The sequence below is a fragment of the Sebastes fasciatus genome, chromosome 8, assembly GCF_043250625.1.
Source record: "Sebastes fasciatus isolate fSebFas1 chromosome 8, fSebFas1.pri, whole genome shotgun sequence".
Taxonomy (NCBI): Eukaryota; Metazoa; Chordata; class Actinopteri; order Perciformes; family Sebastidae; genus Sebastes; species Sebastes fasciatus.
The window spans coordinates 18,047,894-18,074,472 of record NC_133802.1 but is presented as its reverse complement, the minus strand read 5'-3'; the positions used below and the strand labels follow the sequence as shown (position 1 = coordinate 18,074,472).

At 41.6% G+C, this 26,579-nt stretch overlaps 2 protein-coding genes across 5 annotated transcripts in view; both read right to left on the bottom strand.

The window, feature by feature from the left end:
- LOC141772717 (dedicator of cytokinesis protein 3-like) overlaps positions 1 to 1,214 on the bottom strand; it is a 53,937-nt gene extending 52,723 nt beyond the window's left edge. For 2 of the 3 annotated variants that reach the window (XM_074644043.1, XM_074644044.1), the window contains exon 1: positions 435 to 1,214. In XM_074644043.1, coding sequence (XP_074500144.1) covers positions 435 to 471 — 37 coding nt within the window. In that variant the 5' untranslated portion in view covers positions 472 to 1,214. The remainder of the gene's footprint in view (positions 1 to 434) is intronic. The other variant, XM_074644042.1, reaches the window with a different exon arrangement.
- A 5,077-nt stretch (positions 1,215 to 6,291) lies between these two features.
- dcaf1 (ddb1 and cul4 associated factor 1) lies at positions 6,292 to 26,214 on the bottom strand. 2 transcript variants are annotated; one of them, XM_074644030.1, is made up of 25 exons: positions 25,794 to 26,214; positions 23,489 to 23,609; positions 22,810 to 22,886; positions 22,646 to 22,719; positions 22,434 to 22,547; positions 21,650 to 21,787; positions 20,852 to 21,448; positions 20,037 to 20,138; positions 19,780 to 19,938; positions 19,220 to 19,399; positions 18,830 to 19,039; positions 18,552 to 18,721; positions 18,249 to 18,373; positions 16,835 to 17,070; positions 14,310 to 15,379; positions 14,011 to 14,209; positions 12,786 to 12,868; positions 12,246 to 12,330; positions 11,916 to 12,149; positions 11,147 to 11,240; positions 10,601 to 10,705; positions 10,322 to 10,395; positions 9,737 to 9,832; positions 9,380 to 9,641; positions 6,292 to 7,689 (listed from the first exon to the last, which is right to left on the bottom strand). In XM_074644030.1, the coding sequence occupies exons 2-25, from the start codon at positions 23,599 to 23,601 to the stop codon at positions 7,634 to 7,636; spliced, it is 4,653 nt and encodes a 1,550-aa protein (XP_074500131.1). In that variant the 5' UTR covers positions 23,602 to 23,609; positions 25,794 to 26,214; the 3' UTR covers positions 6,292 to 7,633. The 2 variants fall into 2 exon arrangements, with proteins under 2 accessions (XP_074500131.1, XP_074500130.1); XM_074644029.1 differs by having other exon boundaries at positions 25,980 to 26,214.
- Between the last annotated feature and the right edge of the window lie 365 nt (positions 26,215 to 26,579).

Below are 26,579 nucleotides of genomic sequence, written 5' to 3'. Positions count from 1 at the left end.
CTCCTCTTCCTCCTCCTCCAGATATGCTCATAAAAAGAAAAAAGCTAAAATGCAACACTGACGCATTTTTTTTTTTTTTTTTTTACTAAAACCACACAACTACAGAGCAGCAGCCTGATTTAAAGCACCGCCTGCGGTTGTGTACAGACTGCGATAGCATCTTTAAGGTGGTGTGGGTTGTAGGCTGTATCATCCCACGCAATTTCCCCTCTCTATGCAGTCACTGGCCGTGGATATATCAGCCATTAGAGAAGTGGATGTGTTTTTCATTGGGTGTAATGGGCATAATAAGAGAGAGAAAAATGGGCTGGTATAGGCAATGCGGGGTGTCGATGAACAGAAATTGGGTGTTTCTCGTGGGAAAATCTGCCATCAACAGTCAATTAAAAAAGCAAGAAATAAAGGTTATTAAAAATAGCAATAAATTGACTCACCAACTCCGATCTTCTCCTCTTCTGTTGGTATCCACATATTTGGTTATTCTCCCTCCGGTAGAGCAAGCCACATTATGTCGATATCGTGAGATGATGCTGCTGAAAAATGAGAGCTGAAGGCTACAAACTGTGCTGGCTGCTCGTATACATGAGGACTACATGTCTCCAGCGGAATCAGGATCCTGTTCGTCTGTCTGTGTGTGCAGGATGGAGGAGGAGAAGAGAGAGGAAGGACCATCAAAGCCTCGATATCTCCTCTCTATTATGTCCCGGCGTGTGTCTCCAGTCTGATGCAGTCCACCTAACGCACACACGCGCAAACACACATACACTCACGCAGGCAGGAAAGGCGCGCACGCACAAGGTGAGCTGTTTCTCCACCACAAAAAAAAAAAAGGTGTTATTATTATTGCAGCCGCATTTCAAGTGGAACCACCAAGTCCTTTTTTTTTTTTTCCCCTCGAAGCTTATTTATTTATTTAATTTCTTTTGTTTTTCTTTCTTTCTTTCAGCCAATCAAGTCCATCTGGTCCTCAATAAGCTGCTCAGCACAGTGTGAACGGGCTCCATCGCTAGAAGGTAATTAGCAGGTAATAGGTCGCGATCATATCGCTCCGCGGTTTCATCAACTGTCGAGATGCTGCAAGAAAACGCTGAGAATAAACCTGCAATAATATACCATAAGCTGCGCCATCTTCATGCTCGTCACATGACTCGTTTTGTCAACACTGATGTGTCAAGCATTTGCAAATATATGCGCCCCCTCTCTCTCTCTCTCTCTCTCTCTCTCCATATCTCTCTCTCTCTCTCTCTCTCTCTCTTCCTCTCTCCATCTCTCTCTGTCTCCTTCTCTCTCTCTCTCTCTCTTTCTCTCTCTGTCTCTCCCTCTCTTCCTCTCTCTCTCTCTCTCTCTTTCTCTCTCCATCTCTCTCTGTCTCCTTCTCTCTCTCTCTCTCTCTCTTTCTCTCTCTCTCTGTCTCTCCCTCTCTTCCTCTCTCTCTCTCTCTCTCTTCCTCTCTCCATCTCTCTCTGTCTCCTTCTCTCTCTCTCTCTCTCTTTCTCTCTCTCTCTCTGTCTCTCCCTCTCTTCCTCTCTCTCTCTCTCTCTCTTTCTCTCTCTCCATCTCTCTCTGTGGCAGTTGCATCCATCACAAACACAAACTGCATTTTCTACAGTTAAGGATGCTGGCTGCCTTTTTTTCTGATTGAATGTGTTGCTTTGGGGGGTTTGTTGGCCATAAAGTAGCTCCCGGTGTTACGGATCAGGCCAGACCATGTGGGGAAGCACCTCCTGGTTGACTCATTTCAAAGAAACAGACCCACTACCGGTGGTGCTTTGTCATAGTGCAGTCATGCTCCCACACAGATGAGATGCAACTCATTCCTAAAAGGCCAGCTTCCTTCCCCCTTTGGGTTTGATTGATAGATTCAAACCTACATCACACGACCACATGCTGTTTTATAGATGCCATTCACTATACAATAAATGATGGAAATTTAGTTTGTCGTCATTTATTCAACTTAACCATGAGGTGTATATGACTTGACTTTGGACTTGAGTTGAGACTATAGGGCTGCAACTACCAGTTGTTTTCATTGTCGATTAATCTGTCAATTATTTTCTTCGATTAATCGATTAGTTGTTTGGTCTATAAAATGTCAGAAAATGGTGAAAAATGTCAATCAGTGTTTCCAAAAGCCCAAGATGACGTCCTCAAATGTCTTGTTTTGTCCACAACTCAACGATATTCAATTTACTGTCTAAAGATACCAGTAAATATTCACATTTAAAGCTGCAGTAGGCAGAATGTTTTTGGGCATCATTGGGCAAAACTTCCATAATAACCTTTCAGCATATTGCAATTCAAGTGTTCTGAGAGAAAACCAGACTTCTGCACCTCCTCATGGCTCTGTTTTCAGGCTTTAGAAAATCTAGTACATGACGGGAGACTTTGACCAATCACAGGTCATTTCAGAGAGAGAGAGTTCCTATTGGCTGTTCATTCAACGGAGGCAGCTGTCAATCCCTTGCGAACTCCGATCAAACGGTTAAACTAGGCAGCGCTGATCAAATATGAATCAATATTCTTCTATTTCACAGTACACTAGTTGTGAAAAATGTCAAATAGTGTTTCCCAAAGCCCAAGATGACGTCCTCAAATGTCTTGTTTTGTCCACAACTCAAAGATATTCAGTTTACTGTCAAGGAGGAGTAAAGAAACCAGAAAATATTCACATTTAAGAAGCTGGAATCAGAGAATTATTCCTTTTTTTCCCCCTTAAAAAACGATTAATTGCTTATCAAAATAGCTAGCGTTTAATTTAATAGTTGACTTCTTGAGAGTATAATCTGTAGATATATTTATTTATTCTCATAACTGCTCACTTATATTTCCGTAAATTGTATTTTCACACAAGAAGGTTTAAGTGTTGATTCAAAGCCTCCATCCTGCTGGGGACCAAATTATGGTGGGTAAGTAGAAGTGAGCTGTTTATGATGGCTTAAAAACAAAAAGAAATACTGTAAGCGACGTTTAAAACACAAAGAGAACAGTTTGCCTGTAAGCTGATTGATTTGAATTGTGGTGACAAAAGTGATGCAATGAATTTAGTTGAGTTGATTTTATGAAGTGAGTCACTGCTGTTATAACAGTCTGAACTTGGCTGTAAAGCTTCAAACCTGTGGAGTTAAAATTTTGCACAAATCCAATATGACCTTCTAATTATTTCAATACGGCATAGAACATCGCCAATAAAGGCGCCTCATACTTTCAGGAACACTATCAATGTTTCACCTTGAAAATGTTCCTCTGTCTCACAAAGACCTTGATTTGAATATTTAGACATCCGTACGCTGTGGGTAGAGAGTTGATGTTTTATAAACCAGATGAATACACAGTTTTAGTCCCCAAGAAATCTTTGTCATACAGTATCTCACCCACTGCTCAGTGCACGTCTGGTCATTTCAGTGCATTAAGCCGTCTTGTCCTATAGACAAGGCAATCATGAGTAGAAAAATAGAGTGATTTGGTGAATATTGAACGTCCACTGAGTTTGATGTAGTGTGGGAGGGAGGGCAGTATTCAGCAGGGTAATTTCTCTCCATCATAGCGACGCTGTGACTGACTCCCATCTGTCTATTACTTCAAGTGGAACACTGTGGGCGGTGTTCCAATCACATACATAAAGCTGGAGGAGTGCGGGGCGTTTTGTAAGCTAAATATGCATCCCAGCTAATAAACATTTGTGAAAAAAACATAACATATTTGCTGAAAATGTGCTGAAGTGACACTACTGCATGTTAAACCTTGGCACAAAGGACATTTTAAATGATGAAAGATTTGAAAAGTGCCTTGTTCAGCTTGGCGGGAGCAGTGGCTACTTTTAGCTCCCGCTCTGATGCAGCAGCACAGACACTGGTCCACAGCAAACAGGGATCGGATAATACAGTGAGAGCTGCTATCTGTTTCAACACTCCCAAAGCTAGCAGGCAATAAGAGGCCAGCAGAGGAGGTAATAAGAGGCACGTCCTACCAACTCATCCATCACCTGCCTTCACACAAACACACACATTCTTATTTCTTTACACTCCTCAGGATCATACGTTTCATGCACTCAGTGCTTCCAGTACACATGGACGGGCACACACACTCAATTTAGAAGACATATTTGATCTTCTTAATGTGGTTCTGGTGACTATTTGAAAGTGTGCTGTTATTAACTGTGGGGGAGGCCACAGGAAAATTTAATGGCAAATCCCAGCATGCACAATTCAACAATCAATGTAGGGAAAATGTACGGCATTTAAACACTTTAAGGGCAATAAAGATGGAATTATTCACATGCAACAAATGTATAGCATCACAAATATATGATTGAAATATATATCTAAACTCAGCTGCTGCTCATTTTCGATGCACCCTCCCCTTGCAGGTTGTCTAGCAGCTCTATTTCCAGCAAAAAGTTTAATGTAATCTCATCTCGCTGGACAGAATTTTCGAAAACTAACTTTACTAATATGTAGATTATGAATTTTCGCCTTAATGTTGACAGAATTGATACATTATCATAACCTTTATCTAATGAGGTAGATCTGTTTTGCAAGAGAGAGAGAGCTGAGTACAGCAGGAGAAATCAAACTGAGATAACACAACAAAACACAGCCAGTCACACACAAGCACATACCGTACAAACAGCATCAGAAACTATCAGAAACATATGTAAAGAAAAAAGAGGTACAAAACTAAAAGTTTATATTTTTCCATTGGACCAGTCTTTCAAGTGTTAAAGCCCTTAGTGATCCGTTCCATTTATATGGTGCCAAGTAGTGGAAGGCAATAGAAGTGTGTAGTTCTCTGCCTGTTGCTAGAGAGGTGGTATGAGAAGCATCAGAGTTCAGGATATCTCCATAGTCGAGCACAGATGTGATGTTCGACAAGAAGCGAAAAACACACGTTATTCTGATATAAGAAACCCTTTTTTATTTGCAGCTCCACATGAGGTTGAATGTAAGACTGCTATCTAACCAAATTCCCAAATACTTCAATTTCAGTACAAGTTTGAAGTTTGAGACATGGCTTGATTTGGAGAGGAGCCATGCACATATAAAACTGTATCATCTCCATATAAATGGATCTGAGTCTGTGTTGGAATAATAATATATGTAGATTGTACATAACAATGGACCAAGCACGTAACCTAATGGTACCCCTTTGGTTAAAAAATCAGGGTTGCTGTGAGACCATCAGTATAGATATGGAGCAGCTGTGGCTCAGGTGCTAGAGGTTGGCAGTTTGATCCCCGGCTCCTTCTGTATGCATATCGAAGTGTCCTTGAGCGTGACCTCAGACTGTATATAAAGATGGACAACATGACAGCTCCATAAAAGTGAAGCCAAAACATCTCGATCGCCCCCTGGTGGCTGGCTGCAGTATAGGTCATAAACCTCGCCCCCTCCATGTTAGCGGATGGGACATGAGCCAAACTAAAAGTCAAAGTATGCACCAAATTACATTTTCCCAAAGATGATTTCTGTCATTTTAGGTAGTTCTCATCACTGATGTATGTTCAAGTGTTCATTTTTCTGATAAGTTTGGTATTAAATTAGTTATTTGATGATATAAAAAGGGGCCGAGACGTCATGATCGACAGCTGTGATTGACAGCTGTGATTGACAGCTGCTCTGAGTGAAATAGTCGAGCAGCCGAAGGCTTGAGAAATGTACGAGAGAGGAGATGTAACTCTTACTTTCCATAACCGTCACGAGTCTGTTTAATAGAACGTGTCACTTTGATCATAAATGTATTTATAGAGATATTATGGTTAGTTGTTGTGTCTTTCTGGCCAAACAGCTAATGTGGTGCTAACGTAGCAGCTAGGTGGCTCACACTAACAAGCTGTGGCCGTGCTCGGCTCGTGATTGGCTAAGGTGGGTGTGTGGGCGGGACCTCGATACCAGCCCACCGTTCACTACTGCACCACTTCACTTTTGTACAGTGGGACACTGCCCCTAATGCTTAGGGTGAGTTGAATATCGCTACGTTGTGCTGTGTACGCCTGTATGTGATGATAAAAATAAAGTTTAAGATCCCCTATGTTCTATCAAACCAAAGTTCCCTCCAGTTCAAAAGATTTACTTAAAAGTTCCCTTTAGGAGCTCCTTACTTGCAGGAACCAAATATAACGATCCAGTTTGTGAGTTAATTAGACCTTATTGGCACCGGTGTCGGTACGCACTCTTGCTTTCTTCCTTTTAAAAGAGACACAAATGTTTAACACAACTCCGCTGCAACAGCTTATTAAATGTCTGCTGCCTGCGAGCAGCATCATTCACACTTCATTAAAGAAGCACACACAGCTAATTTTGTGGCTTTATTTATAGTAAAAATACTTTAGATACATACAAGCTGTACATAAACCGTCTCAAGAAACTCAACACCAAACTCTTCTCATGGAAAAGAAAACAGTTAGAAATGAACAGATACAAGGCAAAAGAACATGAGAAAAAAAAATCAAAACAGATTTCAAAAGGTGTGCAAGTGAAAGGCATTTGTTTTCACAATGTTGAGAGTCTGAAGCCTCCTGTCGCTCCACTGGGAGGAAACTCAAATTTGAAATGAAAATATTTTTTGCCACCGTCTTTTATTTCCAATGTTTCAATGTAAGCTCTCTTTCAAGATTTAGCCAGATCAATTTCCTCCCAGGTTTTCTAACATAAGATTAAGTAGAATGTATTCACTGTATGATTGGACTTATGCCTTATCAACAGCTCAAAGCCCTGTAATCTTTTTAAGTATCATCCACTAAAGCCAAATCCTTGCACAGCTCAATAAAGCCTTGTAAAATAACACAATAATAGAGAGCTGAATACGCCTCTATATGTCTGCCATGTGCTGACAGTGAGCAGGTGTGTCAATAGTTTTGTCACACTAGTAAGTTTCTCCGGCAGTACAAGAGCACCGAGCTGATTAAATCTCTCTACTTACATAATGAAATCAGAAGGCGACGTTCACGAATGGCACTGCTATGGGTGGCGTTTTGGTCATCGGTTTATGGTGAAAGTGAAACCTGAAGGCGGGTTTGACGCTTGATGAACCATCGGCAACGTGTTTTGTGCATCACATTAGCTTCCTTATTCAATGCGTTATTACTTTTTGGTGATTATTCCAGGCGGTGTGGCAAAATACAAGCTTTGAGAGAGAGCATTGTATTCTTTGCCACACAAATGCAGCGCTCCGATGTAAGCCTTTTCCCCTACAAACACTAATCTGTGACCAAACAGAGGCTTACAAAGTGAGTGGATCAATATCAAATGAAGAGGGTCACTTAAAAAGCCGTAAATGTGATAAAATATAAAACTTTTCGTCACTGCATCTACTCACAATGGCAATTTCTCTCATCATCAAGCCCACTTTCTTTTTTTCTTTTTATAAAACTATATCGCATACAATCGTTTTTGCCCCACCAGTAAGTCAATTTGTGTGCATTGGTTTTTTCATCTCTCTCATGAGATTGTTCTTGGTCTTGTCACTCAGAGTGCAGACACCTACTGTTTCAAACTGGCAGTGCTCCAGGTTATCTCCCACTTTATCTGCTGATATTATCCTCTTGTCTTGCCTCCTGTCCTGCAGCTCAAATGTCTCTGAGGCAGAAGTCTTGACATGTTGTCCGGTTCCTCGGGTCCCAGATGCCGGCGGCTCCTCACTCATTCAGGGATAAGATGATGTCATCCTCAAGGTCAGAGTTGTCGGAGCTGTCTGTTTGTGCGACAGACAAATACAGATTTAGAAATGTGGGGATACAGAAACTGGAAAAAAAAATGTGAAAGAGCCACTATATCCTTTTTTTTTCTGTGAAATTCATGCTTCCTTTGTCATTCTCTGGAATAAACCAAGACAGCAGTTTTTAAATTCCACTGGGAAAGACAACATTTCCTCACAGTGACCAGACAGGCATGAAAACACAGAAACTGGACCAAACATCGGCGTTGTTGCATCACTTAGCTGAGACTGCAGACCAGGGTTCTTTAAATGTATCTCAACTTATCTAGGCTAACATGCTGTTATCAGGCTAAAGGATCCTGATCATTCTCATCCAGATAAGTGGGTTGCTTTGTTAAACTTCAATAACAGTGCACTCTTATTTTGAAATAAAGGCAACATGAGTAGAGTCTGAAACCACGATCAGTATTCATATAATTGGCTGAGTGCTCACGATATGATTGCATTTACTTGAGGTAGGTGTGTTGGGAAACCTCCCAGCATGCAATTGGGCAACAGATTAATGGACATAAGTGTCATTTTATGTTGCATTATTGTTTCTGGTGTTAATTTGTTCAAAAGGCCTTTACATATTGGGGGCGTGACGAATAAGCAATACGAAAATGCGAAATACTAGCCTGCGAATATTATATGTCTAGGGCTTTTATTGTGAACGGTAAGAACGGAAGGAGTGTGTCTGGTCTGCGCTGCCTTTGTCAAGGTTGAAAGAAGTAATAAAGTTTGCCGTCTTAGTTCGGACTACGGAGCCTCCGTGTTGTTGTTTCATAAATACACGCTCAACTCAACTGGTTCCGCACAACGTGATTGGTTGATGTCTTTATTCGCAGTGAAAGCGAAAGTTAAGAAAATCGAGATTGTTCTGAAAAAAAAATGATGATGCCTTTTCACCGCGTGATATTCTCGTTCAGCGTGACAGTACTCATGATAAAAACAGCTGTTCGACAAAATATATTGACGTGTGAATTAATCGCACGAAAAACAGCCTTAAAATTGTACACAAAATAATTTTATAAACTTTATCCAGCTTAAAATTAATTGTTTGTTTCATAAACCGTACTGTTCAAAACCTCATCATAATGTCACAGTTAAACATCAGTTTCTGTTTCTATCAGTCTTTAAACAGTCAAAGTTTGAATTGAATTGAAGTCTTTCTTTTCTAGGGTTGCTTCTTTTTTTTTTTTTAAGGGGTACCCATTTTATTTTGTTTTATATTTTATATATCTATTTTTGTCTTTATTGTGAAAATTAAATAGTGATAATAACCCCAAGTTTCGTACAGGTTTTATTCTAAAATCAACGTCCCACTAAGGAAAGGAGTCATTTGTGTTTGAAAATGACTTTCTTTATGGGGTTTAAGCCCGCACTTTTGCAGATTTGAGCTTTAAGGACTTGTTGCTCTGACAACACCTGAAGATAAATCTTGAAAGAACTGAAAAATCCTGACTTGTGTCAAATCATCTACAGTATACAAATCAAGCAAACTGAGTTATCCACGTATGAAGAACAAGGCCCAGATAATTAAAAATTAAAAGAAATAAACAATAAAGAAAAGATTTACAGAAGGCAAAAAATAAATATTAAGGACATTTAAAGGCTTGAACTCAACGATGCTGTAAGACTCTATAAGAACCTGTGGACAAACTCGCTCACTTGAAGCGCTACTCACCATTGTCGCCATCCAGATCAACGTCGTCGTTATCAGAGTCATCGTCGTCCTCATCGTCGTCGTCTCCATTAACATCGTCTTCGAGAAGGCGTGCCACCTCTTCATCAGAGGGAGACAATTCATCATTACCATCATCCTCCTCTTCGTCGTCCTCGTCCTCTCCGCCGTTCTCGTTCTCCAGCTCGGCAATGAGGGGATCTGTATCGATGTCGTCGTCTGAATCCTCGTCATCGTCGTCATCTTCCTCCTGATCGTCATCCTCCTGGTGCACGGATGACAAAAGAAAAAAAGGTAAATTACAATTACAGTAACCAAAGAGGCACTGCAGCATCCAAATTAAAAGAATAAAGTTAGAACCTGATCCTCCTCATCCTCCTCCTCTTCCTCTGCCAGTCTCTGCCGGCCAACCTCATACAGCCTGCACACTGTGTCGGTGTTTACAGAGTCTTGGTTCTACGGGACAGGCAGGAGGAAACGGAAATTAAATTATTTCATATATTTAAAAAGACAAATAAATGATCACAAACTTTAGCCAAAAAGTAAAGCAGGGCTGAACAATTAATCGCAATCACAATTTTGCCTTCCCACAATTAAATGAACATGATCAACTGCGATATCGACGTTTAAAATGCGTGCTCCGCTCAGAGAAAACTCTGCTGCATATCAAATCAAGTGCTTCCTAAAGTTATAGGCAACCAGCAGGCAAAACAAAAATGCACTGAATTCAGGTGAAGAAGAACCTTATTTTAAGTCTTAGTTTTGATGCAAAGATTTCTACATTAGCAGGAATGTAGCACAACACGGAAGTGAAAGCAGTGCTCGGCTTATTTAAATGTGAAAGATACAAATATGTAGTCCCTAAAATCAATGAATAATCGTGATAAATAATCGTGATTATCATTTTGGCCATAATCATGCAGCCCCATTATGCTGACAATTTACCTCAATCACAGCTAGGTAGCAGTCTTTGGTATCAGTGCAAAGGTCAAATATATTCCTCTTGACATCAATAGTGGCTGAGAAGAGAGCAAAGAACATGTGTAAGAAGTCAATTTCTGAAAATAACAAAATATTACAGCAATTGAACATGATTTCCAACTACTACAGTTTATAATATATACTCACAAGTGGGACAAAAATAGGGTCTCCAAGTAAATAAAACCTTAATTATCATGAACGAGAAAAGCTAAATTATAGTGGGGTAAGGGCAGGACGCCTTACCGATTGGTTTGTAGTCCGTGGCATTAAAGGTCCTGAACGATGAACCAAATGGACTTTTCATCTGCATCTCCATCATGTCGTCTTCATCGTCAGCCTGCAACATTGCTGTAAAACCAAAGAGCCGCAGTATGAGTGAGAGAGTGAATAAAAACTGTTAACAGGGAGCTGGTTCGCCGTAGTTGAGGCTCTTGAGAGGTCCAAGTGGTCGTCGTATGAGCAGAGCCATTGCGGCACGCCCATGGCTCTTCCTGTGAGGTGGTGTGAACCAGCTGGTTCTCTCTGATGCCGGTCCAACGCTGAGCCTTTTGCCCATATGGCTCTGAGTGACGGTGGCATCAAGCACGCACACACACACACACACACACACACCTCTACAGGCTCTGTTCACACCTATCTACAAACACACACATGCTCACTTTGCTTCATAATTGCCAGCCTTTCACTCAAACACACCTTTCACACACTTTGCACCGACTGTGGAGCGAGTTGCAGGCTTGATGCCAAAAAAAACTAAATTACCCATCATGCAGTGACCTCTGTATTTACCTCCATAGATGACGGTGCCGTTGTTGTTGAAGACTATTCTGCACTGGTCCAGAGCGGGAACTGTGTGGAGGAGGTGGAAGGTCCGCAGATCCCACTGAAACTCCAGCTAAGGACCATGACACCATTTTTCATTTGTATCAGCTAAATCTGCTACGAATTTAATTACACAGCGATTAAAACCATCCCCGTGGGTAATGAAATCAATTTTCAGTGCAATAAATATTTAATGTTTAGCGGTGAAATAAAAGCTCAACAGTCATTGGAGCGACTACAAATTTAAACACCGATACAATCCTTTTTTTTTTTTTGTCCAGGTCAGATTTATGAAATGTTCCACTGTTTACTCATTACTTAAGTCCAATGTTAGAACAAGCCCTCTAGAACCGCAATAATGTAATGACTTAAAGGATTTCAGGGGATCTATTAGCAGAAATGGAATAAAACATGCATAACTATGTTTTCATTAGTGTAGAATCACATGAAACTCTACTTTATTTTTTCTGCCAATTAGCAAATGTTAGCATGCTGACACACTAAAGTAACATGGTAAACATTATACCTGCTGAACATCAGCATGTTAGCGTTGTCATTGTGAGGATGTTAACATGCTGATATTAACATTTAGCTCAAAGTGCACCGTGGCAAAGTACAGCCACACAGAGCCGCGAGCACTGCTGTAAACTCTTTGGTCTTGTTTAATGGGATTAGGGATGAGACTGTTGCCACTACTGCACTCTTATCAACCAAAGTATTGAAGTCTCAAGGATACAATTTCCGTGTTCACGATGACCTCCAGGCCGTTGGGATGGAACACGCCGCTGATGTTCATGTTGAACTTGTCAAACTTGTGGATGGCCTGAGCCGTGCGCACGTCCCACAGCACGCCGTCGTTCAGCACCAGGTCATCTGTCGGGTTGAAGGTGGCACAGTTCCTCTTGTAGTTGTTGGCCAGGTCGGGGTTGTTTAGAGTCAGAGTTACCTGACCCGTCTGGATGTCATGAATCTGGCAAAGAGAGGAGCTGAATGTTAGTATTCACCATTGATGGGTAATGTTATTCTGTATTTATCATTTCATATCATCATGTTCAAAAATACATACCCGTGCTATGTGTTCCTTAGTCCCAATCACACGATCTTGTGACAGCTTACTGAACTCCACATAGTGGTCGCCCAAAAAAGAATGCCTGAAGACAATGAGAGCAATAGTTTATCAAAAACATGGAGCCAATGTGAGTGTAAAACCTAAGCAGTTTAAAACTTATAACTGCTTAAAGAGATTGTAAAACAAATACAAATCCATCAACAGAGTCCCAGTGATGCCTTGGTTAAACTGTACGGATGAATGATGCTTAGTGCTGCTTGTGTTCCATGAACTGAAGACTGCAGCCCTCCGGCTGTTAGCGTGCATAATTAAACAGCATGTCATCTCCTTTCGGCAGCGCCCTCTTTTGACAACATAAAGCTGCTGTAGCATTGGGCAGAGAGGACCACATACGTGCACGCAGTGGGATCACTGACGGGCTTAATTGAACTGTTCATCGATAGTCTACGGTCAGACAGTATTCATGTCGTACATGCTTTTTTGCAATTTTGCATTACAAATGTAGCTAGTAAAAAATGTGGGTTAAGTGTCACTTACTTCATGATGAAGACTGATTTCATGCCCCACAGCGCAGACAGAGGGTAACTCCAAGAGGCTGACGTTAAGAGCAGAGAGCCATCCTAAAAACACAAAATGGGATGGTTAAAGATGTCTTAAACTACGTATGTCTTAAACTTCAATCATCCAAGTGAAGTAACAATTTGCCAAACCCATTTTCAAGTAGAGGGGGGCTTTAACCACTTCAACTCCTTGAGGATCCGCCACCCTCGGCTTACTTTACTAGCTTTCAGAGGCTGTAGGAGGCTAAGATTTAGAGCTAGAGTGAAGGAGGATAAATAACGCTCCAAAGTTAGGCTAAATTTTGGTGAGGAAAAACTGGCATGGCCATTTTCAAAAGGGTTCCCTTGACCTCAAATATATCTGAATGAAGAGGGGTTCTATAGGTACCCACGAGTCTCCCCTTTACAGACATGCCCACTTTATGATAATCACATGCAGTTTGGGGCAAAAAACATGCAGTTTTTTTGCATGCAGTATATGTATATAAATGTCTTATTTTCACCTAACAGTCTTGGAATTTCATAAATTGGGTATCACTGTAAAGCTGAGACTCTTGTGGATCAAATGAGCCCAATTGTATTCATGTGTGATGATGTTAGTCCCCATAGTAGCCATTTCATATAGTGAGACCATTTTTTGTTGTGACCTCTAGGATAATCACAGCCTCATTAAACTTGACAGCCACACACTACAGACCTAGGACCTTTACAGGATGTATGGATTTCCTGGGTGGATTGACAATAAGGGGGTTTCTGAGCAGTTTCCAGAACAGAAGTGCTCGCCATCCATTCGCCGAAAAATGCAATTCTTGCAGAAATCTCCAAATGTCAAAAGTTTTTGATACCAAATCCCAGCATGGCTTTTTCTGTGGTGTTCCTCCAGATATTGGTGTCTTAATGGGGTATTTTAGAAGGATTATTGATCTTTTTTTTAATTCTCCTGTGGTAAAAAATAGTTAAATTTAGCACCAAATCTGTGTAACAAATGGTATCAACCCAAAAATTGCTGTAACAACTTATGAGACATGATAGAGCATGGGAATGGCCATCATATACTTCTATCATAATGTTCTATGGTAAAGAGGGGTGGAGTGGAAGAGGTTAAATGTTTTACATGTGAGAGGATAAGTAAGAATACATTCAGCAACACCAGCTAGACATAGCATGAAATTGTTGATATTCTTGTAGCTTTCTCTACGAACCCGTGAGGGCTCCAGGTGAGTGATGGCTGAGCTGTGACAGCTGTAGCTGGCTTCCTCCTGGCCTGTAAACACATTGTAGAGCTTGAGCTGCCCCGTGCACGTCCCGAGCATCAGGAACCGCTCGCGAGCTGAGAAGGCACAACACATGAATCCGCTCTCGTCCTCTTCTGCCTCCCTGAACACGGAGATGGGACGGAACCTGGGACATGGAAAATAAAGAATGTGGAGAAATTGGTTGGTCAAGTGATCCCGCGTTAGGTTCGAGGAAGGAAACATGAATCTAACAAAGCTAGACTCACCTGCTGAAGATGAGATGTCTGTCAAAGCAGCCTCCATCCACTCCTCCGTATTTCGGATATATAACCCTCCGTGTGTGACGGGATGTAAAGTTGATGGGTGCTTGGCGTCTCTGTTTGGGCTCGGGGCACTGATGGGGGGTAAAGAGGGAGAAAGGCGGACATGTTGCCACGGGGTTTTTACAGCGTGCGTGCTGTTCCCTCAGGTACTCTGTGATGATGCTGTCTAATGCGGGCGGGGAAGGCAGGTGTCTGTCAAACTGTTTCTTCATGGCTGGACTCTGGCTGAAGGCGCCATGGTCCGACTTCTGTCTCAGCACCCGAGGTTTCTTGCAGCTCACAGTGCCGCACCCTACCGCTAGCCGTTCACGAGAGAAAACGATTCGTCCGATCAGCGGGGAGCCGTTGCTACAGGGTGGGACGGTCGTTGAGGGGAAAGTAATAGAAGAACACAAAGTGAGTTGTGATGTAGAGGGACGTGTTTGTGGATTGCTGCACCCTGGGGGGGATGAATAGCTTCCGAGTTTTGACACGACACCGTTGGCCAGCCGTGGGGTGCGGGGTAGAGTAGCAACGGGGGTGGCGGTCGAGGGAGGAGCGACAGGAGTGAAAGCAGAAGCTGAATGTGCAGAATGAAGCAGACATGCCATCGGGAGATCCGCCTCCTTGGTCAGTGTGGTGGCGGTGTCATGAAGGCCTTTGGCCACAAGGTGGTTCCTGATGAGCAGCAGCAGCTCTTTCTCAGGGAAGGAGATCCTGGACTTGGCGACTACACTGGCCCTCTGCAGCCACGCCAGAGACACGTCCGTACCGATCAGCAGCGGCTTCCCAGAGATCCTTTCTATCAGCTCAGCTGCAAACTTACAGAACTTGACATGTTCACTGCGTTTGTCCTGGAGCACCGGCTCCTTCATGAGCTGCTGGATGTGTCCGCTGCTGAACAAAGGCAGCTTGCTGATGATCTGTCTGACGGAACTGGAGCGAGACAGACCCACCAGAGCCTTACAGGCCAGGGATCGGATCTGATCTGCATCTGTAATGGGCATCTTCACCGTCAGCAGGGACAGCAGCACCTACAGGACAGACGCAGGATGTTAAAAACAACTGCTGACAGAACAGAGGGCATGTTTCAATGTATTTTAGGAGGGCTCCCAACTGAGTGAACTGACCCAGTAGTGTCTAAGTAGCAGCCATGATAAGAGCTGGATATATCCTCTGAATGCTAAGGAAAGACGCTTCAGTGCTTTGGTTACTTATTTATCCTAGGAAGAACAGAATCCTTCTTTAAAAGAGCCCTGTTTCAATCTGTCTAGCCAACTTTTATACAAACATTTCTGAGCAAAACTTATTTACAGAACCAACAAAACATTTAAACAAATGTTCTAATGTTTGTCACATGTTTTAATTTTAAACTAGTCCAAGTGTAGTTGGAGCCTCTTAGCACAATGGTTGTCTTCTAAATCACAATTTTAAGGCCTGATATATAAATGCATATGCAAGATGAAGACATCCTTGTGTTATGCAGGGTAATTAGATGTCTATAGATGCCACAGCAACAGATTTTTCTTGCTGCCTGTGAGTTAGCATGTCATGTCTGTCCAGTTTTCCTTCTGCAACGTCCCAACTGCATGTCGACGTGATTCTGAAACCCAAAATCTTCTGCTGTGCAGGTCTGTGCCTTGCATGGCAGCTCTAATACATTTAGTGCGTGGATGTGTGTGTGTGTGTGTGTGTGTGTGTGTGTGTGTGTGTGTGTGTGTGTGTGTTGCTGTGTCTCAATTTGCGTACTTACGTACTGACTCTTACTATTTTTAGTGTGTAAGTGCGTTCACACTGACAAGTATGGCAAAATGCAGTGCACTCTAAGTAGCCGGATGTTGTACTCAAAACGGTCATAACGTTGAGTGTGGAACATTGGACACTTCTCACCCTCAACGGTCGCTATCTTTGCTAAGTAGCGGAAGGGGAGGGGCCACCAACCTATTTCAAACTTGATCTATACAAATTTAAGTTATACATTTGTTGTTGTTTTTCACTAAGTCGCACTATACTGTAGTCGGATAGAAGCTAGTATTGGGTTAATTTATCCGTCTGAATTGAATTACTGCTGATACGTCGTGATGTCCATGACTGACTATCAGCTGATCTACAGAGCTTCCGGTGAGTGCATAAGAGCCGTGTGTGATTTGAGACAACACTACCCTTCACTACTCACTATGCAAGTAAGTACACAGTGTGCATAGTGTACTACATCGAAGCGTACTAACGGAAGTGTCTGAATGGAGACAGAGCCTTGAAAGTGAGGCTTTAAAACGTGTGCACTGTTCCCAAGATAAAGGCACTTCATAAATCCAGTCCATTTACCACTGCAGCACTTAGCAGCACCATCACAATGCACAAATATGTCTAAAAGTTCCGGCCACTGCCGTCGTACAGAACGACTGAAAAGACTTCGAGGTCACCTTTTGTCAGTGTTTTACAAAATGTCAAGTACAGCCTTAAAAAAAACTGGAATAAGTTAACTCTACCTTGATGCCATTGTTGGACTGCACCACGTTCCACATCTTAGTGAGCACACTCTCGCTGGCTTTGGTCTGCTGAGGCAGGCGGCGACGGGGGGTGCCTGCGATGAACTTGCCAATGCTGGACATGCGTTTGTCTGGAGCACAGACACAGTTGATGACGACCTGCAGAGCCGACTTCTGAATCTCGGCATCATTCACAAATACCTCTCCCTCTGCCACTGCCAGGACTATACTCATTCCTGAGGGGAAAAAAAACAAAGGATTAAATTAAAAACCTTGGACAAAAATAATACTTGGATTTGTGCCATCTCTCAGCAGAGCTGGGCAACAATTTTATGAAATAAACTAAAATGAAAATACAAAGCTACTGCATGTTATTACATTCTCTGGAGGGTGATAATCATTTTAATTTTATTACACTACATTTCCAAAAAGCAACTGCTCAACGTCCTGCTCAAATATAATGTGACACCAGACCAGTGCACAATGGACACGTTTAAAATAACAGACGCTAACCTTACATTAGAGCTGTCCTCAACCATAGAAATTCTTAGTCGACTAACACTGATGATTTAGTTGATTTAATTGACAGATCTGCGAAAATTAGTTTCTCCACAAATAATAACACAAAATCACCACTATATATCTTGTGTTTACCATGTTGTGTTCATAAGTTTCTTGGAAATAAGTCATTAAGCATGAAAAAGCATTAAAAAAATGACTAATCGACTAAAGAAATCTTAGTAGACTAAGACCAAATGACCAATCGACTAAGAGGGGGCAGCTCTACCTTACATACTGTACTGTATGCCATGCTGCTTGATGTGTTAGGGCTGTAGTCAACCACAAAAAAAATCGACTGAAATTCTAACGTCTCTTCAACAAATCGATTGGCCGATGGGGAAAAAAATCTGCACGTTATCCCTAAATTAACTAAACCGGCCAAAGCCTAAATTAATTATAAATAAACATAAAACGCTATTTGCAGCATATTGAATTATTTTAACCTAATTTTTTATAGTTATTACACGGCTTTGTTGAACACTCGATTCTGATTGGTCAATCACAGCGTTCTGCGGTTTGTTATTTCTTTATAACAAACCGTTGCTATGTATAACAGACCGTTGCTATGGACGCCGTTCTGATGTCGGACCATGGCGGACCATTTTTGTGTCAAATTATTGATTTCTTAAGGACGTAGCCGTGTAATAAGCGGGAATAATGTACAGCTAGCGGGTCATTGTTGTGAAATAAACCCTGACAGGGAAATGCAGCACGACCCCGAACACAAAGCCCTGATTATCGACCAAGTGACCAGAAGGTGTCAGTCCTATGTGTTGGGTGACTATTGGCTTGGCTTGTTTCATATATAATACAAAACACTTGAGTAGCATCATACTCTGATAACAACACCTACCAACTGTTGAAACAGTGGATCCTCCCTCATCAAGCACAGCAACAGCCTCAGACAACAACAGCTGGGTCTTTGGAACAACAGTGAGGATGCTCAGGATGTCGAGAGCATAACGCACCGTGTCGCTCCTACAGGGAGAGAAAAGATCATCATTATATTACATTATCAAATCATTATATCACCACATAACACATCACAAGTCACTGAATAATTGGAAGTGACAAATGCTCTTTTTGTAAAAAAAAAAAAAATGTAAAAAGGAAAAGGCGATAGATGAAGCAAGAAGAATTGCTGTCCGGTCCGTACCTGCCATAGTAGGTCCTCCAGTCACAGGCGATGGAGATGAGCTGCAGGAGGAGCTGGACACATGACAGCTTGTGAAAGACCTCTGCTGGTTCCCAGTACAGTCTGAGCGGACCATACTCTATCAGAAACTCCATCATTTCCACCACCTGCTCACGGGTATAGCTGACCGCCTGGAGAATAAAACAAAAACACAAACTCATTTACAAATTAAAATGTTTTCATTATTAAATAAATTGTCCAGGAATGTCAATCTCACTTATCCTTTGTCCTCTGTGTACCTTGTAGTAGGGCTGGGAGTGAATGGGGGCACCCCCCTCTGTGCGCTGCAGGGATTGCTTCACCTGCTCCACCTTGATCGCCAGGTGGGCCTCGAAGTACCTGCGCAGAGCCATGCAGGTGTGCTTGGCCGTCTGCCTGCTGGAGAAAATCTCATCATCACTCAGCAGCGCTCCCTGGTCCTCGGGGTTCAGGATCTCCAGTGTGCTGATCTGGAAACGGTCCATATCATACATTAGTACAGCTACACCATCTGTTATGTTGTGATACTGATTTGATTGCTTGGTTTATCAGTTCTTGAAACATATCATGTTTTCTGTGAATGATACAGATGGGTACGTTTACATGGTCACAGTGAGGGTCACATGCAGCGGACTGCTGGTTTGTCCTACCAGATTGACGAGGCGTCGGAGACCGTCCTGCCTGTCGAAGAGCTCCAGGACGGCACGGAAAGAGAAGGAGATGGAGAAGAACATGGTGGCGTGGCAGCAGCCGGACGCGTGCGAGCATTCCAGCAGCCACAGCGTGTAACCAACCACATCTGACAGGATGGAGTGGGGCAACATGCACACCTTGAGAGGAAAGGACACGCCTATGAATACAAATGCGCACCACTACTACTACTACAAGAGCAATACTGATAAAATCTAGTATTCTTTTTAGCAAATACCACAATTTTAATGTCAAGATTATTTTGTGAATGGATATATTGTCGTTTTGATAACATTATTTGTATAGAAATTCTATTTTCTTCTTTTTTTCCACCATATTTTATATTATTTTTAACACTATGAAATGCAGCCTTTTACATTGATATAATACATAACACAACACACAGATGCTGCATTGACACAAAACAAACACCTCAAAACAAGAAAGCTCCTCCTGTTTCAATTAATGGCAATATTCCAGATTTCATTGTGTATTTGCATTATGTGTGTCTGTTTTGTACCCTTTCCATGGCGTCCTGGTTGTAGGCAAGGTAGTAGAGGCACAGAGACACTCCGGTAGCAGCCATAGACGGCCTGGGGATTTCCAGCAACTTCTGAACTCCTCCGTGAGCCACAAACTCTGCCGCAAACTTCTTGTGCAGCAGCAGAGAAGCCAGGTACTGCGGGAAGAGAGAAAAGCAGAGAAATAAGTCAGAAGTGCTCGACCTTGTTGGTGTTTCCACGCCATGGAGGGTCAACTAGGGGAGATAGTGTTTACCTTGAGAGCCTCAAAGGTGAGCTGCACGTCATTGGTCTGCTTTAGATCCATATAATGCATGAGCAGCTCACGAGCTCCCATCTGCATGAACACCGCCAGCAGCTGGAGGAAGGAGGAGGAATGGGCATTAAGAACACATTAATCATGTAAATTGGTTTTACTATGGAACTAGAGCTGGAGGATTTTGAAAATAATATCTAATTGCTATTTATTTTTGACTGATATTGCAATTGTGATATGATTTGTTATATTAGAGAGAATGATCATATTTACATAATTATTCTCATTTTCATTGAAAAAAACATGTTAAAATGATTATGTTTGATTTATACAGGGATCTGTACCATACAAAAAAATTTTTTTTTAAGTCTGTAGAATATGATGTGTAGGCCAGGACATCTCTGCAGCACCACAGTATTTAACTTAAAATGGTATTTTGACACTGCGATTTGAAAATTGCAATAGGCCATATTCATTTTGGATAAAATTTTGATTAATGTGCAGCCCTAGATGGAACCCTGTCAATGGCTAGTTGCTGGAACCAATGCCAACATACAAAAAGCCGTGTTAGCCTTTAACAATTTTCTGTATACACCAAAAATGCATGAGGTGACCCTTCAACACCACTCTCATAGTATCAGAACAGAACACAATCATTTCTTTAATCATAATTAAGGAAGACTGACATCTGCTGGTAAGTTTGTGACAAGACAAGAGAAAATTATAACTTTCATAAAGTGATAAACAAAACACATCTAGATGCTGCAAAACAGTATTTTACTATACGCTGTGTAGACTGCTGATAATGGACAAACCTCCTGATACTCTCCCAGAGGTGTGAGATACTGCAGGATGAGCCTCTGCTCGATCTCTGGGGTCAGAGGGTACAGGTGATAATTGTTGCCGATCACCCAGGGGCTCGTCTCAGACCAGCTGCTGTTGGAAAGCTCACTGAAGTTCCTGTCTGGGTCTGGCAAAGAGAAATTGAGCTTCTGTTTTAAGGTCCTGCCGCACTCCCTCTCTGCCTTCCTCTTTAGGTAACTGCTGCCATCAGACACGCCTTGGTGTATGAATGTACCCGGGGCGGACATGGGCTTCATCATGGTTTTAACAGCCGAGTTGGCGCGGCTGCCGGTCTTATGAGGGGAGTTGAGTCGGAACGAAAGCTCGTTTTCAGGCTCGATGGTTGAGAAAGGAATTTCGCCGTCCTCCTCTGGCCCCGTCCCCTCCCTCTCGGCTCCGTTTCTCCCCGGTGTGAAGGGGTTCTCTTCAAAGCCTCCGTCAACAGTCTCCTCATCCAAAGGTAGCAATGGCTCACTCAAAGTCTTCCTGGGGCTGGGCCGTTTGATATCCCTTTTATTCTCAGCATCCTTATCCTGAAGCTCACGCAACCGATGCAGCATCAAAGGCACCTGTCAAAGTGAGGCATGAAAAACAAGTTGATGGAAAAGTTACCTCTTCGCATCGCCTACTGATGATGAGCAAACTGCTCTGATGCTTTAAGGGATAACGCGGTTCTATCAGTTGGTGTAATACCTTGTCTATCACTATGTACTTTCACATTATTCATTAACATAAAAATGACATTTGAGACAGCAGAATCCCCTACTGACCAAAACAGAGTTCTCCTCCCTGTAGTTGGCTGCAATGTCCTGGTTCTCCATAGCGCCGGCCAACAAGCCCGTGGCGTAGATTCTGAGGGGCTGCTCGGCCTCCTGAGCCCACTTAAACAACCTTTCAACTATGCCCTCCTGAGAAGGACAAACAGAAGAATAGTAAAATAAGTATAGAAACAAGAATATGAACAGATTCTTAATCAAAAAAAAATGTTGAATATTGTATTTTGCCCAACTTGCTCTTATTTTTTGATAGATTTATTATTTCAGTCTTGCTACTGTTCATTTTCTGAAAGCTTTTAAGATCAATTACTTGAAACGTAGGCTATACGTGCTGTCAAGTTGAGTCCAAATGCAATTTGAAAAAAAATCACCTTCTGTTTAAAAAGTACACAAGTGGTATTAACATTAAATAATACTGCAAATGTCCCCGCTGTGGGACTAATAAAAGGATTATCTCATCTGATCTTAACATGATTCCAATTTAAATGTGTTTCTGTTTATCACTATGTAATAGCATCTAAGAAAACAAATGGTAGTAAGCATATGCTTAATCGTGCACAGTTAAGAGCGGGTCCTTGGAAACGTTTCTCCCCTGTAAGGGGTCCCTGGCCCCAAAAGGTTTGAGAACCCCTCACTTAATATACCTTTAATCACTAAATACAGCATAATGGATAAAAGCTACAGGGTAACATAACAGCTGAAATAAAAGAAACACGTTGATTGAACTGAGAACAAAACTAAATGCTGTTATCTTATCATGAACTCAGAAATAACTCACCTTTTCCTGAAAGACCACAGCCGTCTCCAATCCAGGCATGATGTTCTGAAGCAGGCGACATGCTGCTGCATTGAGGGGGAATTCTCTGCTGGTCATCACATAGCTATTCACCAGCTACAAAGGGAAGAAAAAAGATAAATCACCTTCTGGCTCAGATACTGTATATTGTCCCCATATTTTTGCATGAAAACAGTCAATCCATCCATTCTTACTGTGTTCATAAAGTCATCATTCTTGAACAGGATCTTGAGCAGGTGCCCTAACACGCATTCAGGATCAGCTCTCCCTAGTGGCCAAGAGGGAAATGTCAAAAACAAACACAATATACAAATCACCAGTAATCTTCCCCATTATGTGATCTTTTTATTTTTCATACCAGGGTGTCGATCATCGAAAGGATCTGGATCCGCTTTGTGGTACTCTTCTGTCTCTTTCTCAGCAAGCTCTGAGATTCTGAAAGCACATCAACCATCTTTAAGTCACACCCACCAAAACACAGCTTGTGAAACTAACTTAGGCAAGGCAGCTTTATTTGTTTAGCACATTTCAGCAACAGGGCAATTCAAAGTGCTTTACATAAACATTCAAGAACATTGCGACAAAGTGCAAAAGAACATTAAGACATAATTAAAACAGTTATAAAAACATAAAAACATTAAAGATTAGAAAATAAAAACACCCTAAAAATAAAAGCTAGGATAGAAGCTAAAATAGAATAAAAGAGTAAAAGCTCTAGTGCAGTATAAGATCATTATCTGGTTTAATAAAAGGCAGCAGCAAACAGGAACATTTTAAGCTTTGATTTAAAAGAACTCAGAGTTGGAGCAGTCCTGCAGTTTTCTGGGAGCTTGTTCCAGATATTTGGTGAATAAAAACTGAACGCTGCTTCTGCATGTTTAGTTGTGACTCTGGGGGACACTAAGCAGACCTGATCCAGATGACCTGAGAGGTCTGGATGGTTCATAACATAGCAGAGGATCAGAAATGTATTCTGGCCTTAAATCATTTAGTACTTAGACTAAATAATAACAAGAAGCATACACATAGCTACTTACTTGGTGAGGATGTTAACCAGCTCCTGTGTGCTGCCTTGCTGCTCCCTCTCCCACTGTTCCAGTAGAGCAGTCAGCTCTGCCTTGGAGTCCACACTGGCAGATGCCGACGCCATAGCGCAGCCTGTCAAAAGTGGCGTACACTTAATATGTGTTCATTTCATTATAATAATACATTATTTACAACTCAGTCCACACTTTTGTCCTATCTGCTACTCCATGGGGATTGTAACAAAGCATGCTGCTGTGACCTATACTCTTATAAAGTAATACAGGAACTGTAGTCAGATGATATATTTCTCTAAAATCAGGCGAACAGTGAAGAAGCAGATTTGCTCCATTGCTTCACTAGCAGTTGCAGCTGACCTCAAGGGACTGCAACTGTCAAACACTGTTGTACCACAAGTTAGATAGATAGATAGATAGATAGATAGATAGATAGATAGATAGATAGATAGATAGATAGATAGATAGATAGATAGATAGTAACTTTATTGATCCCGAGGGAAATTCAAGTTTCAAGCATCACAGTTCCATAGTGCAAAACATGTTAGTAAAAAGGCAGTAAAAAAAGTTAGTAGTGCAAAGTACAAAGTACAAAAGAAAATATACCAGATATAAAAATACAAAGAGATGAAGAAAAATGTTAAAACTGAATATAGTGCAGGGTAACAGCTGTGATAAACGACTATTAAAAAAGTGCAGAAGAAAATGTTAAAAATGAGTATAGTGCAGGGTAACTCCAGTAGCTTAGTCTATGAAAGTGCACTGAGTGCATTATTATCTGTCCTGCAGACCGTCCTCCTTTGTCCCCCCCCCTCTCTAGAGAGGTGTTGTACAGTTTGATGGCCTGGGGGACAAAGGATTTCCTTAGTCTGTCTGTGGAGCAGATATACAATTACAACTCAGTCCACACTTTGTCCTATCTGCTACTCCAGGGGGGTTGTAGCAAAGCGTGCTGCTGAAGCCTATGTTGTGACCTATACTCGTATAAAGTAATACAGGAAAGCATAATAGTAGTCAGATGATATATTTCTCTAAAATCAGGTTAACAGTGAAGAAGCAGATTTGCTCCATTGCTTCACTAGCAGGTGCAGCTGCAACTGTCAAAACAAGCAGCACTGTTGTACCACAAGTTAGCATATACATTCAAATATTGATGCTTTTTTTTGGGAACTACAATCTCAGCACCAACACTTTGTGTGGTTCCCTACATTTCAGTCATAGTCACTCAGTGAAGGAGACAGCAGCAACACTCACTCTGCTTGTTGCGGCTGGTGTGGTGTACTCTTATAAAGTAATACAGGAAAGCATAATTGTAGTCAGATGATTATATTTTGATAAAATCAGGCGAACAGTTTAGAAGCAGATTTTCTCCATTGCTTCACTTGCAGGTGGAGCTGCAACTGTCAAAACATGCAGCACTGTTGTCCTCACTCAGTGAAGGAGACAGCAGCAAACTCATTCTGCCTGTTTCGGTGTGTTGTGGCTAGCTGCTAGTACTGTGGCTAAACAAGGAAGCTAATATATGCTAATATGCACTTAATATGTATTCACTTCATTAATAACACATTATTTACAACTCAGTCCACACTGTTGGCCTATCTGCTACTCCAGGGGGATTGTAACAAAGCGTGCTGCTGTGACCTACACTCTGATGAAGTAATACAGGAAAGCATAATTGTAGTCAGATGATATATTTTGATCAAATCAGGCGAACAGTGAAGAAGCAGATTTGCTCCATTGCTTCACTAGCAGGTGCAGCTGCAACTGTCAAACAGGCAGCACTGTTGTACCACAAGTTAGATTGGTAGATAGATAGATAGTAACTTTATTGATCCAAAGGGAACTTCAAGTTTCCAGCATCACAGATCCATAGTGCAAAAACATGTTAGTAAAAAAAGTTAGAAGTGCAAAGTACAAAAAAATATACCAGATGTAAAAATACAAGATGAAAACTGTTAAAAATGAGTATAGTTTAGGGTAACAGCTGAGATACAGGACTATTAAAAGGTGCAGAAGAGACTGTTATAAATGAGTATAGTGCAGGGTAACTCCAGTAGCTTAGTCTAAAGTGCACTGTATGCATTATTATCTGTCCTGCAGACCGTAGTTAGCATATACATTCAATTATTTATGTTGTTATTGGGAACTAACATCTCAGCACCAACACTTTGCATGGTTCCCTACATGCAGTTATAGTCACCCAGTGAAGCAGACAGCAGCAACTCACTCTGCCTGTTGCTAGCTAGTACTGTAGCTAAACAAGGAAGCTAACACACTTAGCTCACTAGCGACACTCACACACCTTTGAATCCCAGTATTGTAGTTTAGCATTAAGCCTGATGCTGTCCTGACATGTAGAGTTTATGGTGTCATACTCTGAAGCAACAGAACGTGTCTGTACATGTAGCCTAGCAACGCTAAGGCGCTAGCTCGCGAGCAGCATCACAGGTAAACCTGGCTAGTGAGTTAGCTAGCATGCTAACTTTACCTCGTTTGTTCCGCTTACTTCTTCTTCGGGTTTTAACTAATTTCACAAGACTTTGTATCCACCGATCATCAGTCCAGACTTGATGACTCCCAGGTGAATATCTAGGTATCGATCACAGTTTCACAGCACGAGCTTTAACGTGCTTTATTGTAGCTTTGTGTTCACGGTTTATTATCATTATGGCGAACACGTTCCTCACATCATCTCACCAGCGACCGTCTACTTTTAATGACGTCACGACTCCACAGCAAAACATTGCAAAATACCATTTAGTGCTTCTTCATTTATTCTGGCAGTGTGACCAAAGCAAAAGGCTGTGGAAGGATTTGAGTAGATTCATTATTGATAATATTGGCCCCTGATTTTATTCTATGTCTAGAGAATGTTTTGTTTGGTTTCCATAAAGGTAACAGTCAAATTAAAAAGAATATCATATGATTCATCTGATTATTCTCTTAGCTAAATTTCATATACATAAATTCAAATTTAGTAAATCTAAGCCTTCATTTTTATTTTTTTTATTTGAACATGAAACTAAACAATACATTAAATTGATTCTCTCCCCCGAAAACAAAAAAGCTATTAAGACGGTAACTTTAA